The sequence below is a fragment of the Amblyomma mixtum genome, chromosome 3 (assembly GCF_055824585.1).
Source record: "Amblyomma mixtum isolate Tamu chromosome 3, ASM5582458v1, whole genome shotgun sequence".
Classification (NCBI taxonomy): Eukaryota; Metazoa; Arthropoda; class Arachnida; order Ixodida; family Ixodidae; genus Amblyomma; species Amblyomma mixtum.
The window spans coordinates 204,812,517-204,832,898 of record NC_143014.1 but is presented as its reverse complement, the minus strand read 5'-3'; the positions used below and the strand labels follow the sequence as shown (position 1 = coordinate 204,832,898).

At 48.1% G+C, this 20,382-nt stretch overlaps 1 protein-coding gene across 5 annotated transcripts in view; it reads right to left on the bottom strand.

The window, feature by feature from the left end:
- The window catches only part of nvy (CBFA2/RUNX1 partner transcriptional co-repressor nervy), a 169,975-nt gene that overhangs the window by 22,179 nt on the left and 127,414 nt on the right, over nucleotides 1-20,382 (bottom strand). For all 5 annotated transcript variants that reach the window (XM_089582513.1, XM_089582512.1, XM_089582515.1 and 2 more), the window contains one exon: nucleotides 5,620-5,757. In XM_089582513.1, the coding sequence (XP_089438639.1) occupies nucleotides 5,620-5,757 (138 nt within the window). The remainder of the gene's footprint in view (nucleotides 1-5,619; nucleotides 5,758-20,382) is intronic.

Sequence of the window (20,382 nt, the reverse complement as noted above, 5' to 3'; positions counted from 1 at the left end):
CTGGCATTAATAAAATGATGTAGCTTTGTTTTCGCGCTACAACCTTTGAGTTTACACACGTTTGACATTTCATGTTGCGCACGATCTTTTTAACCTACGATACGCCTTGAATTTGCCGCTGACGGTGTACATATACACAAAAACTGCCTGCTTGAACGTGTGAAAGAGGGATAGTGGACAAGCCCTCTCCCCCCTCCCCTCTCCAATTCCCTAATTAATGTTCGCTACAGCGGTGTTGATAAAATACAGCCTCCATAGACCAAGATTTGCATTCTGTCGCCTCAAACAAAATCACAAAAAGCGTGCTACGCCTTGTTGCACTCGCCCAGTTCGCCCGACAGAGAAAGACTACGGATAATGGTGTAAAGTGTGGCGTGACACTCGAGACAGCGCCAGTCGCACGCATGTGGTGTCTTTAGATTTTCTACCGCGTTCCTTTTCAAACGCATCGCCCTGTTCGCCCTGTTTCGGCCGTGCATAGCAATAAGCCGATAAGCCCTTTCTAAGCTCCCTCCGAACCGGGGGTTAATGCCCCGAAATGTAAACAGTGTAACACGACAACAACAAAAATAGAAGAGAGAAAAGAAAAATAAATCCACATCTCTTTGTATTGGAGGAATCGTACGGTGGCGATATATTGCGCACTATAGCAACGCCGTCGCCGGAGTCTTTCGGGGCTGTGTGCGCGTAACGATCGAAGAACATGCCGCTCTCGGCTCACTTTTGAGGTCAGTGCGGTGTGAAGCTAGCCACAAGAGCTGGAAAGGTCCCCTCCGCCGACAAATGAGCCGCGTGTGCGTATACACAGCTGATGCTTGGGTCTGGAGTGCGCGAGCGGCACCTGTTGAAACGAGGCGCTCTAAAAAAACACGCGCAACTGGCGCGCTTATACATTCTAGCGCTCGGAGTGGGAAAATGTCGTTTCCTACGGTGAAAGCTTATACTACAAGAAACAGCTGTCGTAGCTTTAAAAAGAAAAAAAAAAGAAAGGAAAGCAAAGGAAAAGAAAGCTGACTGCTTTTGCCCTTATCCACGATCGCTCCGAAGTGAAGTTCTGTCGCGGTTCGGAGCTCGACACAAAAGGCTTCAAAGAACAGCTGTGCAACCTCTCCTGTGACTCGAGAAAGAACGACGGCTTTTGAGGACAAATTTTTCGAAGTCCCGTGATGGCACTCAGCAGATAGCTGAGGACCGATTCGAAGGCCGTGATGTTGCATACCTTTCGCGAGTTGGAGAAAAGATCAGATGACGGAGAACACGACTCAACAAAGCTCTGTTATATCAACAAATGTGCCCTGGTAACAAAGCATAGCTTAATCGATATGTCGCGCCTATTTATTGTCAGAGTTAATAAAAGCCAAGGGAGCGGCTTTGAGGCGCACGCTAATGGAGGTCTTCGGATTAATTTCGATCATCGGGCGTTAGTTTTGAGATGCACCGAAGTATCAGTAGACGACTTCGGTGCATCTAAATGCGGGCGTTGCGGCCGGGATTAAGCCCGCACTCTCACGCTGAGCAGCAGAGCGCTGCAGCCACTGAGCCATCCGAGCGGGCCTTTCTTACTTTCGCCCTCAATACAGCGCAGAGATGCGCACAGGCCATTTAGCCGGAAGGACAAACGTAATCGGTCGATAGTAGGTTTAGCATTCGAAGAAAAAATTCTGCTGTAGATAATAAGTCACAGCTGAAAATCTCACGAGTACATCAGTCAGCGGTCCCATGCACTGCTTTCCAGCGGCAGTTACATAAAATCAAATCAAATCTGTTTATTTCTGCCTCAAGCTAAAAAAAAAAAGAATTGCAGAGTGGTTTTGCAACAAAAAAAAAAAAGTTGTAGGCCGCAGCTCGACAACTCCACTGACCATTTTCACTCAGAAGTGGCTCGAAAGCATAGCATAGCTTTGTACGAAAGACTCAGTTTACAACCACACCGCTTTGAGGGAAAGGACGCAAATAAAGAACTTTGCAACGATATAAGCGTCGAATTATCTCAGTAACCAACAGCAAAAGCTTTGCACTGTAGCGTACAAAGCGCGTAAACGACTGTGATCAAAGTGAATAGATCAAAATTAAAACTTTATATTTGTTTAATAATAAAGGAAGGTAGTATTGCAAATGTTATCTGTCTAAATTTAAACTGGGCGCAGTCACTGTCCATGCCACGCATGCCTTTTACTGTAACTGAACTCCCGGACTTGTAATTAAGCAAATTTACGTAATATTTATGTAGTAAATATTCCTACGAGTTTTGATTTTGAACATGACAACCAAGCGTTATTTATAGAAATCGTGAATTTTAACCAGCGCCATTTAAGAAAGAGGTCTACAGTTGATAGGATCACCCCAAGGTGCCCAGTGGTGGTGTGGTGTGACATTTTTATTCGAACATCCTTTCTATTAGGCCTTCAGTACGTCCTGGGCGAAGGCGACGAGGGCACGTTGCAGTCTCAGATCCAGGGAGGTGAGCCGGATGGGCCACGGTGGGGGTGGGGGGAAAGGATGGCGGGGGACTGGAAGGCTGCGTGGCACTGTGTAAGGCAGTGTTCTATGTCTGCATATATGTGTGGACAGTTTGGGCACTGAGGTGTGGAAGTGTACCGGTACAGGTAAAGTTTGGCTGGTGTATGTAGGAGATTAAACTGTATTCGGCGAAGAATGCGAGCTTCACGGATCGATAAGGATGGGTGCGGTAGTGGTAAATCAGCTAAATCCAATTTTTCCTGCGCATAGTATTCGTCGACAGTGCGTTTGTAAGCCCTGACCGCCTACTCCGTCGGTGGGCTCGTATGTGACGAAGAAACAGTTGCTGTGAAATTTAGGTACTCTGAAGATAAGTAGACGTTGCTGCGCCCCACACCGAGTGACAGCAGTTTAATTAGGGAAGGAGTATTCGACAACCGCGAAAAGAGGTCAGGCGCAGAGTTGACTGCAGCTCCACGCTCAGCCATTGGACACAGCGCAGCAACGTTCGCTGACCCGCAGAGAAGCGTTAAAGGTACCCGGTAATGAGCCCTCAATGTCGCCATCAAACGCGCGACTAGCGGTCACGACAGCAGTACGTCCGACGTTCCTCTCGTCGGCGTCGCGCGGATAATACTGCAATGAACCTGTTTTCGACATTTTCAGAGGAATCGAAAGCAAGCACGAAGTTTGTGCAGTGTTATGGTTCCTAACGCACCGCGCTTCTAAGTCACCGAGAGAAAAAGAGCGCGCTTATGCATCTCTTGTTCTCACCCATATTGACATATACTGTGCGTGCACATATGAGAACTCCATGACGCAGTCGCTCCAAGTCCTGTACTCTGCGCAAAGCGACAACATCGAAGGTGATATGCGTGTCTTTCTATCTTTCGCAGGCTCATATGCTGTGTTTGAAAATGCAGCATGCGCTACTCCTAGATAGGCTTTATTTATTTATTTATTTCAGTATACTGCAAGCCAGAGTTGGCCCAAGCAGGAGGGGCATACAACTAAAAAAAAAACCTATAAAAGCGTCAGCTACAACACCGCAAGTCAATAAAACAGGACACAAATCCAGAGTCATCAAACAACGATACTAGGAGCCATGCAATAAGTTCTCCAGCTCCTTCTCAAAATACTTAGATTTGCATAGACCCGAAAGAAGACCATTCCACTCCGCGACAGCATTCGGAAAAAATCTGTGCTGAAACCCACTAGTTCGCGCGAAGATTGGTGCTAATGACTGCTCATGTACATGTCGTGTTCTCCTAGTGCTCGCCAGTTTCACACAATCAGGAAGATCTGCCTTCACATTTCCAGACATGTAATTATGAAGCAGTACTAGAGGGTAACTTTCCTTCTTATTGCCAACAACTGTAAATTACTCTTTCGAATTAATGCAGTTGGAGAGTCGGTCCTTCTATATTTGCCATAAATAAAACGAACTGCTTTTCACTGAACACGCTCCAGTTGAGCAATGTCTTTCTAATTATGCGGGTCCCACACTGCCACCGCATATTCAAGTCGGGACCTAACGCAAGCCTTGTATGCAGTGATTCTGGTACTGACGGGAGAGTTTCTCAATTTTCTTTTAATAAACCATAACTTCTCTACTGCTGATGTGCAGATGTCAGCAATATGAAAGGACCAAGTAAGTTTGCTAGTGAGGATTACTTCGAGGTACTTATAGCTCTCTGCTTCGAAAATGGAATAGTTGTGAAGTATATAACTGTGGAGCCTGGGCACTTTTTTCCTTGTGATTCTTAATAATACGTTTTTTGGGGGGGGGTTAACAACCATGCCCCAGCGCTCACACCAGTCTGCAATTGCTACTACAGTTTTTTGTAGTGACAAGTGGTCAGAATCACCTACTATCTCTTTGAAAATAATACAATCGTCGGCAAACAGCCTCACCGTTACATCCTTTTCAACAATATTCTCTAGGTCGTTCACATAGATAAAAAATAACAGGGGTCCCAAGATGCTTGCTTGAGGAACCCCTGAAGTCACATGCAGTATGTCTGAACAAGAGTTCTGGGTAGATACAAATTGCTGCCTATCTGTAAAGTAGGCGCGCACCCATTGAATTATAAAGGAGGGAAGTCCAATCGATTCTAGTTTAAACAATAATTTTCCGCGAGGCACCTTGTCAAAAAATAAGACGTCTGTTTGTCCGGAAGCATCCAGCACTCTTGAAAATTCATGCACTACAGATAAAAATTGGTTTGGTTTGGTTTATTGGGGTTTAACGTCCCGAAGCAAGAGATAAAAGTTGGGTAACAGTTGACATACCTCTCCTGAAATCATGTTGGTAAGCTTTCAAAATATTACGGTCCTCTAAAAATTTTACAATATAACAAAAATAACATGGGGCGATAATTGGTAACTAGTTGGCAGTCACCTTTCTTAAGAATAGGGACAACTCGAGCCTTACGCAACAACACGTGGGGTGTCATAATCGGCATCCGACGCGGGTAGCCCGTGTAGTAAATTTTAGCGAAATAGATTACCTTCTCTACCCTCCAAAACCTTTAAGGATAGTACCGGTTCGGGCATATCCGAGCGCGTTTTCATTAAACATGCTGCACTCAATTCGAACTGAATACTTACGCAAAGAAGGAAGGACAATGGCCACAGAAAATGCGCATGCGGTCTGTGAGCGTCGGTTCGACAAGCAGTCGAACAGATGCTCTCAGACTGGGGTAAGAGCAAAGAGAAGGTGGAGACCAGGAAGGCAGTAGCGAAAGCTTATGGGGAACTCTACAGGAATCGAAGCCGGAGGCAGACCTCGAAGGAGAGATAAGCCTGTTCATTTACATGCAGAGAAAAGCCATAGTTTCCAGCAACGCACAATTCCAGACAAAGCACAGCATGGCTGCCTTCCTTGTGGCGCCATCACCTGGTCTATACGATGCTCTCTCCACATGAACATTTGACGGCGCCTCTTACTCCGGGTCTCCGTAGTTGGTCATTGCAGTACTTACTGCATGGTATCAAGGCGACGCCACAGGGTTCACTTTTAAAACGATGCGCCTTACGGTTTAGAGGGCGCCCAGGTTGAAAACGAGTGTCAACGAGCACTTTGACTCTTCACTGTTTCACGCGGCCTCTGTACGTGAGTAGGCTCACTTTAACAATTGAAAATTAAAAATCGCTCACCTTGCATGGATGAGACTTTGGGCAACTGAGTCGGGCTCAAGGGTTTGATGTCCTGAGGTGAGTCCGGCATCTTGCAGCCCAGATGCTGCGACGACGGGCCACCACAGCCCAGAGAAGGTGTGGTGGTAGCGGCCAGATCTGTGAAGACATGAGAGAGGCGCTCGTGACTAACTAGGTGATGACGTCTCGTCGAACACGGCTCTCGCTACCACATTACCGCGATACCATTGCTGCGTCCATCGCTGAGGAGCAATCAGTAATTCCGTTGATTTAATCGAGCGAATGTGGGTGCACATCTTACGTTCTTTTACGTTTTCGTTGCGAAAAATGTGTAGTTTGCATGCCGGAAATAGAAAGCAATTAACAAAAACAGGAAGAAACCTTTGGCTTTCCGCTATGTTGAAACCAACAAAACACAAAAGTATGGCAGCAGAGAAAGAAAGCAGATAGCTGTTAACAGGTCAAGCCACACTGGCAGCTGACGGACGAGGCGTTCCTGTAGAATGCGTTGAGAAACGTTCACACGGCAAGTGAGGGCGGGCAGCTTCTGAGAAAGCGAAACGTGCGAGCATCAAGCGCAGAGTTATAAGAAGCACGCCTTGCGCAATCTGGCGTACAGGCCAGCCTAGCAGCGTGCTCGGTTCCTGTGGGGCGAGACTGAAGCTGAAAATATCGAGCATGAAATAACGAGCGTTAAACACGATAGGTTCACCTGTCAGTCATTGCAGGACAACGGCCGGAATATGCCCTATAATGTAGATTATTCGCAGCGCCTGCTTACCTAAAAAGATCATCAGTAAATGAAGCCTGAAGCATGGGAGCTGCTGCTTTGTAACAGCGAGTCACAAAACAACGCTAACGAAACTAATGGGATCTCTTCTTACAATAGGCTGCGATTACGAACGAAGAGCACGGTGCGGCGATCTCGCGCGGAGTCTTGTTCAACTTCCCCGCTTGACAAACTCTTAACTCAAAGATAACCCAGCTGAGCTAAATTGGTTTATGGTTGGTTTATGGGGATTTAACCTCCCAAAGCAACTCAGGCTGTGAGGGACGCCGTAGTGGAGGGCTCCGGAAATTTCGACCACCTGGGGTTCTTTAACGTGCACTGACATCGCAAAGTACGCGGCCCTCTAGAATTTCGCCTCCATCGAAATTCGACCGCCGCGGCCGGGATCGAACCCGCGTCCTTCGGGTCAGCAGCCGAGCGCCACAACCGCTGAGCCACCGCGGCGGCAGCTGAGCTAAATTGCGGCTATTCTCAATACATCCAATCAATTAAATTGCGGCTTTAGAGGAGACGTCAACAAGTTGACATTGTTGCGAGCCTTATAAACAAAAATTAGACACGCATGATCGCACCGGACAAGGTAGCTCGATGAAAAGTCTGTCCAGAGTTAGAACATGCAGCCCGAAAATTTCTCACGCTATGCGGTAGATGCCGGGAGTTAGAACGATCGACGGCAGGGCGGATACAGAGCACCCAGGCCTGCATTCCTTACCGGCGGTTCGACCACCTCCGCAAACTTCACCCAGAAGAGTGTTCTGTGCTCGCGAATGCACGGGAAACGACGCTGCGATCTGCAGCATTTACGCTCAAGCACACACTCAGCGTGCGCCCGGTGAAACGTGCGTTTTCAACACAGTTTACCAGCAATTAAGCAACCCTGACAACAGATTTCAAGTAGCGAAAGTCTGCAGCAGAATTCTGAGAACTCTGAATCAACCACCTGCGCGAAGGGAAATGTCGTGTCAGTGCGTTTATCATCCAACGACGACACACTGCGAAACCAGCGGCTGCCGCGCGATTCGGCCTGGGCGAAATCCCGGGAACGCAAGTTCTCGTCGCGCGCCAAAAATAACCGAAGGAGAGCGTAGCTTGTTTCTAATGTAATGAGCAGTAAGGGATTATGAAAACTCAGCAGTAAGGCTTTTGGTATTAACAAGACCGCTGAAAGACTCTCGGAGCTACCCCTGTGTAGGCGACCGAAAGCCACAGCGACTGATGATGATGATGATGATATTGTGGCATTGCCCTTTGTAGCGGGAGGGCACAGAATTTGTGTCCTAGCCGAAGAAAAAAAAAAGAAAAAAAAAGAGAACGATCTGTGAAGGCAGTGAAAGCACGCGCCACTGCACCGGCAGCGCCATCTGTCGATAGCTGCGATAAAAACTAGAAAAAGAAGAAGCCAGCGTGCCTCCAACAATTGCAAGCGCAGCGCGCAGCTGATGCACCTTTATGTTACGTCGCGGCTCTGCACTTGCGTGCGAAGAACAAAACTTGAGCAAGACCTTTCATAAACAGACGTACATACGCGCTTTAACAGTGGCGCATTTCTTTATTATTTTATTTTAGCGTGAGTAAGATGCCACCTCGCGCGGTAACTGCTTTAGTACCGGGAAACTGTTCACCCACTAAATGGAATTTGCCACCGAACTTAGAAATCTGCACTATAGAAATAGCAGGTTTCTGTTGTCCCACGGGCTAGGCCCTGGTATGCGCGCAAATTTTTTTTTTTTCGGAATTGCATTTTTTCTCACTGAAATATTGTACTAGCGGCATTTTCAGCGTGTGATACTGCAGCTACTTGTAAAAAGTCCTGTCATTTAACGCACTCCCCAAATCATACGCACAGTGCTTAAAGCCAGCGGCGTCTCGGGGAGTCTCCAATATTGGCAAGGGGTCAGAGACCCCCCGTGCTAGAATGCACATAGAGACTGCATGAATCCGAAGCAAGCAACCATTTTTTTTATTCTTCTTGTCTGTGGTGGTCAAAACATTTCTTTTATATGAAAATTTAAAATTGGTTTTTAAGGAAAGAAAGTGCCGCAGTAACTGACTCACACCTCGGTGGACACCCGAACCGCGCCGTAAGGGAAGGAATGACAGAGGGAGCGAAAGAAAAAAGGCAGGAAGAGGTGCCCTAGTGGAGGGCTCCGGAATAATTTCGACCACCCGGGGATCTTTAACGTGCACTGACATCGCACAGCACACGGGCACATTTTGTGTTTCGCCTCCATCGAAACGCAGCCGCCCTGGGTTCGAGCCCGAGAACTCCGGCTCAGTAGCTGTGTGCCGTAACCACTGAGCCACCGCGGCGGATTCTCTATCGTTTCGAAAATTTCGCTGATATGTTTAGTAAGAACCATTAACATGTTTTCGAAAACCCGAGACGGAGAAAAGTACAGAGTGGGCTGCGCTACACAAAGGGTGGAAGAAAAAGGCAAACCCGTGCCCTCACACCACGAGTCAGACCAAAGGTGGTCGCTCAGCTCCAAGGCTACACAGAAACAACGAGCACGCTGGCAGAGAGTGTGGATCGTTTATTTCAGGCATGTGACATAAACTGAGCAAACAACGACCTTTAAAATGATTTCTCCGCTTTGTATACGACGACGTGCAAAGCATGCCGCCAGCCACTTTCTCTCTCTCCCTTTTTATTTTCCTCTCCATCTGTGCTCGAATCACTAGAGACCCCCCTTCGATGGAGCCAGACTTTAAGCACTGCATATGCACCCACTAAAAGACCCGTGCTGGCAAGTTGCGCAGAGGACGTAATGGCGCCTGGTCGCAAGTTTTGCACTACACTGTGTAAATGTCACATCATGCAACTTTCAGCCTTGACTTTTTGTAGGTTGTCTTTGGATGCACACATGATAGCATGACAAACGAAGGCCGACCGCTGTGTCTAAGCGGCTTTGGCGTTCGACTGTTAAAGGACTATAGACACCTAATTTTGTAGCGTTTTTTTTTTCTTTAAATGATGCGTTAGACATTAGAATAGATGAATTACTGAGTGGTATTCGCCTACGACCGCTGAATACTTTATAATTGAATTTCTTCTCTCGTGCTGATTCGGTTGTGGTTTCATCAACCGAACGATGGCTGTGACGTGTAGTTGGTGTTTAGGTCACGTGATACACTAGGAAAATGCTTGCATAATCGCTGACGCGTAGTTTTAACTCACTACAACACTTAAGCCAGCCTCTTTCAAGACCTGCAGTGACAAAAAACGACCTGTCAGCAATTATACAGCAGATTTTTCATTCCTCACGTGACCTAAACATCAATTACACGTCACAGCTATCGTTCGGCAGTTGAAACCGAAACAGCGCCAAGAAGAAATTCAATTATAAATTATTTAGCGGCCGCAGACGAATACCACGGTGTGCTCAATGTATACCAATATCTAACGCACCGTTTGAAAGAAGAAAACCCGCAAGCAAAAATTTGGTGTCTATAGTCCTTTAAAAGTAAAATCGCGTGATCAGTCCCTTGCAGTGGCGCTTCTATCTCTTTGGAGGAGAAATGGGGGGGAAAAAATGGACGCGATATGGTTAATTATTTCATGCCCACATAAGCGGAATTGCTCATTCTGCACTTTGCATTCACACATCCTGGGGGTCCTCATATCACTCCTTTCTCAATGGTGCAGCGGTTGAGGGATCCGCCATTGTCCTGCGATATATAGGTGCTCCCAACGGTGGGTCTTGTGCGATCCAAGTTGCTCTTCCCGAGCAGCCTCTCGCGACAAACCATTAATTTAACTGCCACCTGCCAGGGTGGTTAGTTTCGCGCTATCCGGCGGGTAGGTTGTGTTGGCCCCACAAGGTCACGTGACCTGGGTTGTCTCCCCGGGAGTGGCTGCTTGGGCCCCCCTATTTATCGCTCACAACACTGAGGCCGCTAACGCCGACGCCCGCTTTTTTGGAGTAACGGGGCCTTTAACGCTATCGCGATAAAACTAACAGCTAAGCTGCTCCCTAACACGAACCTGACAGCAGCATGGTTCCCGCTGCTGCTCGCATTTGTGAGCACGCAGTTCGCATCCGTTAGCCCACGTTTAGCAGGCGGCGAACCATAGGGGTGTCCGGCTACAACCAAGGGGGCAGCTAGTCCAGATGCTCCCCTCTCCCGAACATATGCTGCACACATCTGGCGACGATGTTTGGTTTGGCCGCGAAGCTCGCGGCTTAGCGTTCCACCTCGCGTACGGCTGAATTTTGCCGCTGCTGACGCTTTGACGCCGAACTTTGGCTGCTGACTGCGACCGGAACGACAGTCCCACGTCTTCGATAGCGAAAGAGTTGCATGCCCCCGCGACATCTACTCTGAGCCGCAAAGAAGACGAAACGGCCACGGGCGCGTGAGGTGGGCACGGCCTAATCACGTAAGTCTGCTGCGACCCCACCGCCAGCAAAAACTTGTGCAATAGTGTGGTACAACTTAAGTTTGCAGTGAAGCTCCGCCCATATTTAGGACCACCGCACAGAATTCCTCCACGACAAAAAAAAAAAAAATAGTCCGTTGTTGAAACTTTTTATACCTCAACAAGAAGCTTATCACAATAAACAGATTAACTTTGATACCTGGCTTCTTTAATACATTCAAACGTTAAAAAACTGACTTCGTTTACTGTTGCGATTCGCCAGCGGAGTAATACAGGACTCCGCGGATCGTAACCCAGTGTTACCAACTGCCGTTTTTTTTTTTTTTTTTGAAGTTGTATCCCACTATAGTGAGGCTGCCGAGAGACCGGTCACGTGACCACCCCTGCACCCGCCTCGCACTACCTTCGTCTTCGGGTGCTGCTCGCGACCACCCGTGGCAGTGGGGTCGAATAAATGATGACCATCGCGGTTGAGCTGCCTGGTTCTGCAGCGTCTTTGGCGTAGCACGGAGGAGAAACGAGGAGCGAAGGGGAGTGGTGCCGTTCTTTTTCCATGGCCTTTACGCGCTATAGATTTGTGGCGCTGTGCACAGCGGCTGGAACTAGTGCTTGCGCCGTACGCGCCTCTCAACGGAGAAATGATCACTGTTTTGTGCGGAAACGGCGCAAACACCACTTCAGCTGGTGTTGCACACTGGCGTCGTAACCTCCAGCCAGGCCTTTTCTTAATACGTCGACATTACTACTGCCATCTTCGCAAAATCTGCCCGGCACTGCCAGTTTGAGGCCACGGAGTTGAATGTGTACAGGAGGTTGTGGAAGATTAGAGAGGAGGTGAGTGGCCAAGCGGACTAGATGGGATGAGTTAAGTGGAGGAGAGGAGGCGTGGCCGCCAATCAGAGAAGTGGAGAGGGTGGGAGGACACACACGCTCCATAGCAGGTCAGCGCCGCCAGCTCTCCCAGTTTATCTTCACAGTTCGAAGCGGTCGGACTTGAACTGAAAGCTGCGCTCCATTCCCTGAAGCTGTTGGACTTGCCCCAGTGAACGATGCCATTTTAAACCGCCAGCGACAGGGAGGGGAGTGATGGAATCTGCCCCTTCGGAGCGACGTAGAAGCCCGCCGAGCACGGCGGGCTTAACTTCAGCAGCTTAGATGGCAGCGGCAGCCGCTTGCTGGGGATCCCGCCACTCAGCGCAACATGGACGTCATTGCGGAGTCAAAGCGTCGTCTAGCAGCTGAAGGAGACGCAAGCGCCAGGCGGACTCCAATGCTAACCCACACATCGCCCCATGAATCGCACTGATTGTGATTTTTTTTTTTCGCTATAAAAACCCGTGTGATTTGCGATGTCAGTACACACGAAAGAGCCTCCATTACGGCGCGTAGCCCACGTGCAGCTTTCAGACAGCAAGTGCCAGATCGCATATCGCGACCACAGAAGTACTTGAAGAAGACATAAGCCTATATATCCTTCAAAGTGACCGACTGCTGAATTTTAAGTTGCGCAGAACGTTTTGGCGGGCTAGTTGCTCAAGCATCCTATATCGAGCAGCGCGAACACAGACAAGCACAAGAGACAAGGAAACAGACGAACACAGCGCTGATAATCACCTGAAGGTTTATTTCCGTGCCACTAAGTATAAACTTCCGGAGTCCTTCACTAAGGCGTCCCTCATAGCCTGAGCCGCTTTGGGACGTTAAACCTCCATAAACCAAACTAAGTATAAATACCTAGATGAGGCGGGTATGGAAAGATACACAGCGTCCCAAAAAAGAAAAACGTGACAACAGATTACCAGTTCCCCATAAGTGACAGCTCTTTTGCAACAGTGCTAAAGAAGAAGCGCTGACACATGAATTCCTCTGCTTCACTATCTTATATGCCTCGATTTATTTCCCTTGCACTTTTGTCCCGGTTTTTCGCGATCACTTTTGTTTGACGATGCAGCGGCACGCACTGTTTTTTCTTCTTTCTTGCCCATTCACAATCTCGGCAATGAATTCCGAGGTGTCCAGAAACTACTTGTGAAACTTTATAGCAGTGCTCTTTGCTGTATACATGAAAGACTAAAATAACACTGATATAGAGTGCTTTACAGCGAACATTTTGCCATTGTGTGACCCACCTGTACTCGACCATCCTACAATAGTGCCTTCTGGCGATGTAGGTATTATGAATAAATAAGTAAATAAATATGCTAAAAGCCTCTAATAAGGGCCCTGCGGCCGGCGCATTCTCCGTGCATGCAGAGCCAAATAGTTCCTTACGAAGCCGGTAGGTGGCGCAGCGATGCAATTCAGACTGCGTAAGTTCCTTCTAGGGAGACCCTAATTGAGTGCCACGCGGAGGTTCTGGTGCTCTGTATATTATTCCTGACGCGGTAATACATACCAGACGCAGGTATAAGCATTCCTCTGGAACGAGTGTCAAGCCACATCCCAGCATCGGCGGCATTACCGCTACTACTACTACTACTATTATTAATGGTCTATTAATAAAATAACAACGGAAGTAAAAAGATGTTGCTAGCCGCGGCATCTGCCACCGAAGCCTGAAGCACCTGAGCTGCGGCTAGCGGAAATAAAAAGGATAGGGAGAGGGCAGACGCTACTAACATACAATGCTTGCAACCGGCCGCTCGGTGGACAGCAGATGAGCAGTCTGACATGCTTGAAATAGTATGCAGGCTCTACCATACCACTCTTTCCCATTATTTGAGTGACAAGACCGCAGGAATTCAACATTGTATGGGCACTTAGGTTAAAGTAAAATCAGCTAGAAATTCTTGATAAATTGAGATACATTAAATATAAGCGTACATTGCCCAATTTGGCCTTTCGTGTGCAACAGTCCTTGCCAACATTTGCTTCTTTACTGCAGTGTTATAGCAGGATAAAATAAGTACATACTCGCGGCATTAAAAACGCATGATAACGCCTGTTTACCAGTAAAACTTGCGTCTGTAGTCAAGGGCTCCGGAAATTTCGACCACCTGGGGTTCTTCAACTTGCACTGACATCGCACAGCACACGGGCCTCAAGAATTTCGCCTCCATCGAAATTCGACCGCCGCGGCCGGGATCGAACCCGCATCTTTCGGGTCAGCAACCGAACGCCATATCCAGTGAGCCACCGCGGCGGCTAGAGATGATGATTCGTTTACAGTAGTATGGCAGGATGGTGATTTAAAAAATCTGAAATTATGAAACATTGCTCTTGCATACCGTAGTTTGTCCGTATCTTGCCCGTGTTGTACGTAATGTGCCTTGTATTATATTTGTGTTCTTTTGGAAGGTATGTTCTGAAAAAGGCTCTTTGATTATGCCTGATCTCTCGAAATATTACAATGACTGTTTTTTTTTTGTTAATAAGATTTTCTACTGTTAATGTACTATTCTTCTTGAGAAGAGGCGCAGAATAACTTCTATAGGCCACATTTTCAATGACATATATCCTACGTTTCTATAATGTTAGCAAGCTATCGATATTAATTTTCATCGTGGTACCCCGACAGATAAACAGTATTGGAGGCGTGAATGCACTAGGCTATACTACAACTGTTTTTTTTAATCGAGAAGGTAAGAGATGCTTTAATTTATTAATAATGCCGATGGATCTTGCAATGCTGTCGACGTGAGTGGTCCAGTTTAGGTTTTCTTCAAACGAAACACCAAGAAACCTATGACAAGTGGAGCGCTGGAAGACTTCATCAAGGATTTTTATTAATACGTTCTCTTCAATACACTTGTTACGAGGGCGAAAAGCAACTCATTTTTTCTTTTCAATCTTTATTTCTAACTTGTTTTCTCTAAGCCATTCTGAAAGATTGCTGAGCCAAATATTTGTTTCTTGTTGGAGAGCATACAAGTTTTCACCAGAAAAAAGAAATGCCTTGGAGGTGTACAGTACGTTCAGCAAATACGATCATGTATACGACGCAACAGATGAGATGAATGCGAGTAGATCATATTTATCGTCATCGGTTCTGTGATCTGCGCTAGCAAAAACTGAGAAATTCGTGAATCTCAAGACCCTCTCATCTCGGCCGGCTCGCACCCAGTGGCAACGAATCTCAGAGTTGACTCCAAGGTCATCATCATCATCAATCTGACTACGCCCACTGCAGGGCAAATGCCTCTTGTCCCTCCAATTAACCCTGTCATTTGCAAGCTGTGGCCACCGTATCTTCGCAAACTTCTTAATCTCATTCGCCCACCTTACTTTCTGCCACCCCTGCTACGCTTGCCTTCCCTTGGAATCCAATCTGTTACCCTTAAGGACCAGCGGTTATCTTGCCTGTGCATTACATACCCTGCCCAAGCCTATTTCTTCCTCTGGATTTCGACTAGAATGTCATTAACCTGCGTTTGTTCCCTCACCCACTCCGCCCGCTTCCAGTCTCTTAACGTTACACCTATCATTTTTCTTTCGATAGCTCGCTGCGTTGCCCTTAACTTAAGCTGAACCCATTTCGTTAGCCCCCCCGTTTCTTGCCTATAGGTGAGTGCCGGTAGATACAGTTGTTATATACTTTTCCCTTGAGGGATATTGGCAAACTGCCATTCATGATTCGAGAGAACCTGCCATATGCGCTGCACCCCATTTATATACTTCCAGTTATTTCCCTCTCATGATCCGGAACAGCGGTCACTACCTGCCCTAAGTAGACATATTCTCTTACTACTTCCAGCACCTCGCTGTCAATTGTGAACTGCTGTTCTCTTGCTAGACTGTTTAACATTACTTTGGTTTTCTGCATGTTAATTTTTAGACCCATCGTTCTGCCCTACCTGTCTAACTGATCATGCTTTGCAGTTCATGTCCTGAGTGACTTAGCAAGGCAATGTCATCAGCGAATCGCAGATTACTTAGGTATTCTCTATTAAATCTTATTCCCAACTGTTCCCAATTCAGGCCTCAGAATACCTCCTGTAAACAGGTGGTGAATAGCATTGGCGAGATCGTGTCTCCCTGCCTGACACCCTTCATTATTGGAATTTTAGTGTTGACTTTATGGAGGACTATGGTAGCTGTGCAGTTGTTATAGATATGTTCTAATATCTGCACATAACTGTCTTCTGTACTCTGATTCCGCAGTGCCTAAGTGATGTTTCCACTGAGTCAAATGCTTTTTTGCAATCAATGAAGGCTATATACAGGAGTCGGTTATATTGTGCGCATTTCTCTATCACCTGATTGAGAATGTGAATATGATCTATTGTCGAGTATCCTTTAATAAAGCCTGCCTGATAATTTGGTGGATTGAAGTCTAATGTTGTCCTGTTTATATTAGCGATTACCTTAGTAAATACCCTGTAGGCAACGGTCTGATCGGTCTGTAATTTTTCAAGTCCTTGACGTCTCCCTTCTTATGAATTAAGAGAATGTTAGCGTTTTTCCAAACTTCTGGTACACTCGAGGTCACAAGGCCCTATCATATCGAGGTCATATCGCTAAAGCTCTGGGTGTTTCGCGAAGTCCTCTGGTTCTCAACCTCGTAAGCCTCTGTCGTACCATATCCGTACTGCCCGTGCTTGTGAGTGTTCGCCCATGAGGCAAGTGCCGCGTTTTCAGGTTGCAGGACTGACAACCTACAACTTCTCCACTGACTCTATGCAGGACCGATTCGCAGCGCCGCGCCGCCTTCCTCTCCGCGGGGACAGAGGGGGCACGCCCGAGCCGTGCCCGTCTGGCGTCTTGTTTCCATTCATGGCCCGAGCAGCAGCAGCGTCTGCAAATGGCTGCGGGCACGCGCCCGCACATATGGCGGCTGCCTGGGCGGCGCGCGCGGCCCCGCCTGGGAACCGCGTCGGCAACAGCGAGCGCGGATGGGGCCCAGCTGCAGCCTCCCTCGCCATGGGAATGCAGCTGCGCAGCTGTGCAGGCCGCATACACAGGCGGCGCGGACAATGAGAGCTTCGGGCACGCACGCGCGGCCTCCGCTCGGCAGTGCAGAGTTCAGACAAGCTGCCGCCGGCGACGCACATTTCGGTTCCCCGAGCGCCATGATGTACGGCGCAGACGCCTTCGGGCGCGACGACGCTCGTTCGGCCGGCGTTCATCAGCCTCTTGCAGACACGGAGACGGCCGATGCGCGCGCACGAGAAGGGGCTTTTGCACCGAATCTACGGGGACAAGGAAGGGGCAGCTGTCCGCTGCTGGTACGGACAATGCGCTCAACGCACCGCGGAGGTTGCGGGGAACGGTCAGAGGAGCTTGGCCGCGCCTCTCTTGAGTAATCCCCAACCTCTTAGCGGACGTGACCGAGATTCCACCAACACTGCTCGCAAAATCTCGACCGACGATTACGGTACTTCCTTACGCGAAATTTGGGCGCAGCTTGATTTTGCGATGTACTGAGGCAGAAACCTTGGACGACGCTTAAACTGCGCTTAAGAGTACAATGCGATGCACTGCATTTTTGTCGCTTAAGGTCTCGAAACTATCGCACTGAGCGAACGCTCCTCAGTGGTGTAAAGCAGCGCGGTGCAACCCTTGCCCGGTTGCAGCGTCCTCTCGCATTTACTGTAGAGTCACTGCAGTCACTTTTCCAGTGACCCCAGTTAGCTGCTCCCCGCGACAGCGCGTTGCAACATGCTTTGTCCTCTCCTCCTCTCCTCCCGGACCCGCCTCCTCTCCTCATTTAACTTCAATAATTCCATATCCCCTGCGAAGCGCGGTTGCGGTGTTTCCTTTATTGGAGGCAGTTACTGTGCCGCGCTTTCCCTCTTTTTTTCAGATTCCCATGTCCCCATTATTTTATGCGACAACCTCCAACCGCTTGTGTATTCCTTCAAGGAGGAACGCTGAAGCCCCAAAAGGACACGTCTTCGTCTGGACCGGGCCACGAGGCGAGTGGCCCGGACATTCACAGTAGCGCGGGCCGTCCCCATGGGAAATGGCGGGGACTCCACAAACGGCCCCCATAGACGCCCATGTGCGTGCTGGTTGACGGTTTGACTGCTGATCCATGACTGACTCAAGCTGCGACTAGCAGTTTTGTGGTAGATCTTAACGCTGATTAGAAGATAATCAGCCACGCACCTGTGAGACAGTTAAGGGGGGGCTCACAATCTTCGCGCAAGGAATGGCCTCACTTTGGCAAGGCAATGCGTCGTTTTTAAGGCGGAAGCCTTTAATGCCTCATCGTTGTAAGCAGAAGTTGTCGACAGAAATGTCACGCTTTTCAGTTGGTCGCAACAGTCGGGACGTCACAGTGCGCGAATTTCAAACGGGGCCAATTGCACTTTGGCTACTAACCATGCAACCAATTAAAGGGATCGTATAGTGATGCTCCAAGTTAGTGGGACTTACTTAACCAATTAGCCTTTTAGTCAGACCAGATAACCAAATGAAACAGAGTAGGAAATTTTCCGAGCTTGGGAATCGAACCCCGGTCTCCGGAGTGCGAGACGAGCACGCTACCACTCCGCCATGCCAGCTCGATGGTTTGGAATGAACAAAGGCGCGTCTAGTGACTACGGTGTCTTCGTTCACTCCCATCTTCCTCCCTTCCCGTTACGGCGAGGTTTAGGTGTACACCGAGATATGAGAGACAGATACATTTCCTTTCCTCAAAAACCCATTTACCGACGAGCAAGGCGTAGAACCGAACGGGCGATGGCGTTCTATGGACTCCCTGGCAGCGTTGCAAGATGCTGTCGTGTGCCGCTCTTAGAGGCGAAGCCTAACCTCTTAACCGCACATCAGTGACACAAGCAGTAACACCGCGCTTAAGGCTTTCGCCTCACTGCACTTTAGGTGAACAAAGTGCCCCCCTGAATTTTCATAAATGTTCCAATGTATGCAGCTTTAAGCGAAAATATTGCTGGATAGATATCTGGCTGCAAGCGCAGTCGCATTTGCGCTGGTGGTTGAGGCGCACGTTCTAAGCATGATGGCTATCTGTAAACGCGTTTAGGAAGACATTACGCACCTGAGCGCGACCCCTCTTGCCTGTCCCCCGCCGTACCCCGCTTCTCCACTTTCTACCTTATGCTTCCGCCTTTCTTTCTTCCAACGCTATCCCTTCCTCCGCCTTTTCATACTCGTCCTCCCTTCGTAATCCCCGTACTTTAATCCTTCGCCTTTGATATATCTCTGCCGGTTACGCTGATGACAAAGACGACGCACAAGCCAGGAACGGGCGCCTAAGAGCTGGGACCTAGAAGTTGAGCGGCAAAGTTGTTGTGAAGCGATGTGACTGCAATACAGGGTGTTTCACCGGACTTTGCACAATTTTTAAAAATAGGCTTTTTTTAGTTAGAAGAGCGCTTTTTTCGGTATAGCATTGTCAGCAGTGCGTATATCAGAACACAGCTAAGACGTGCTAGCTAGTAGGCTGGTTAACTAATAGTGAATAGTTAACTGTTTAACAATTACTGCTAGGGTCCTTAATTATTGAGAGGCGTCTAGCCCACCGTAAGTATCCATATCAATTTTTAGAATTTCGAAAAGGCGGTTACCCTCGGCGCTGTGGCTCATCAAATTTTGGCTAGATCGCGCCAAAATACATGCGCTTTCGAGAAGCCTGCAGGCAAAGCAACCTTTCCGGTGCACGTAGCACGTCGAAATAGGCAAAGTTTCTTGGGTCACAGCGCCGAGGGTAGCCGCGTTTTCGAAGTTCTAAAAATGGATACGGATATTATTTACGGTGGGCTAGACGCCTCTCAATAGTTAAGGAGCCTAACAGTAATAGTTAAAAAGTTAACTATTCAAAATTCAATATTAGTTAACCAGCCTGCTAGTTAGCACTTCTTAACTGTAATCTAATGTACCACACCGCTGACATTGCTATGCGGAAAAAAAAGCGCCCTTCTTACTGAAAAAGTCTATTTTTAAAAAATATGCGAGGCCTCAGGTGAAACACCCTGTATGTCATCACACTGCTGTTAGGTGATATTTGTGGGGATGGGGGGAAGGGGCGACACTGTGGAGCACTACGGAACCCGATGTCAAAAGCCCTTTTAATACTCTCCGCTCTGAAAACATCTCAGCAGAACCCGCGGTCTCAGAAACCCTGCACACATTTGCCCCTTCCCAGCGGTGGGGGTGAAATGCAAAAGCTAGTGGTGTGCGACTAATACTTTTTCAAAACTGAATACAAATAACATAGCTTTGCTACCGACTCGAACACGGAGAGTCTAACTAAAATAAAGAATCGATTACAAATCGAATAGCGATAGGACCCAATGGAATAACAATAAGGTATTTTTAGATATATTCGCTACTTTTGTGAATATTCGTACCAAACGAAAAATGATGCTACATAACTAAGTAGTAGCGCCGGTGCATCGCTTTCTCTCTAAACCTTTATGAAGGATAAACTACACCGATCTAATGCCGCAACACTGATCTTCTCAAGGGGGCGTGCGAAACGAAGTCAGTATATTACAGGTCTTTAGAATAGGGGGCCCCCAAGGCTTGCCCCCCCCCCCCCCCCCCCTCCAAGAAATTGGGGCAGCGAAATGCGCATGCGCAGAACCCAAGGTACACCGGGCGTCTTGGGCTAACCGTTTAAAGTTAGCGGCGAAGCGTGCGCCCCAAGCCGCCCAAGCCGGCAAGCATTGTGGCTTGGGGCGACCAAGCC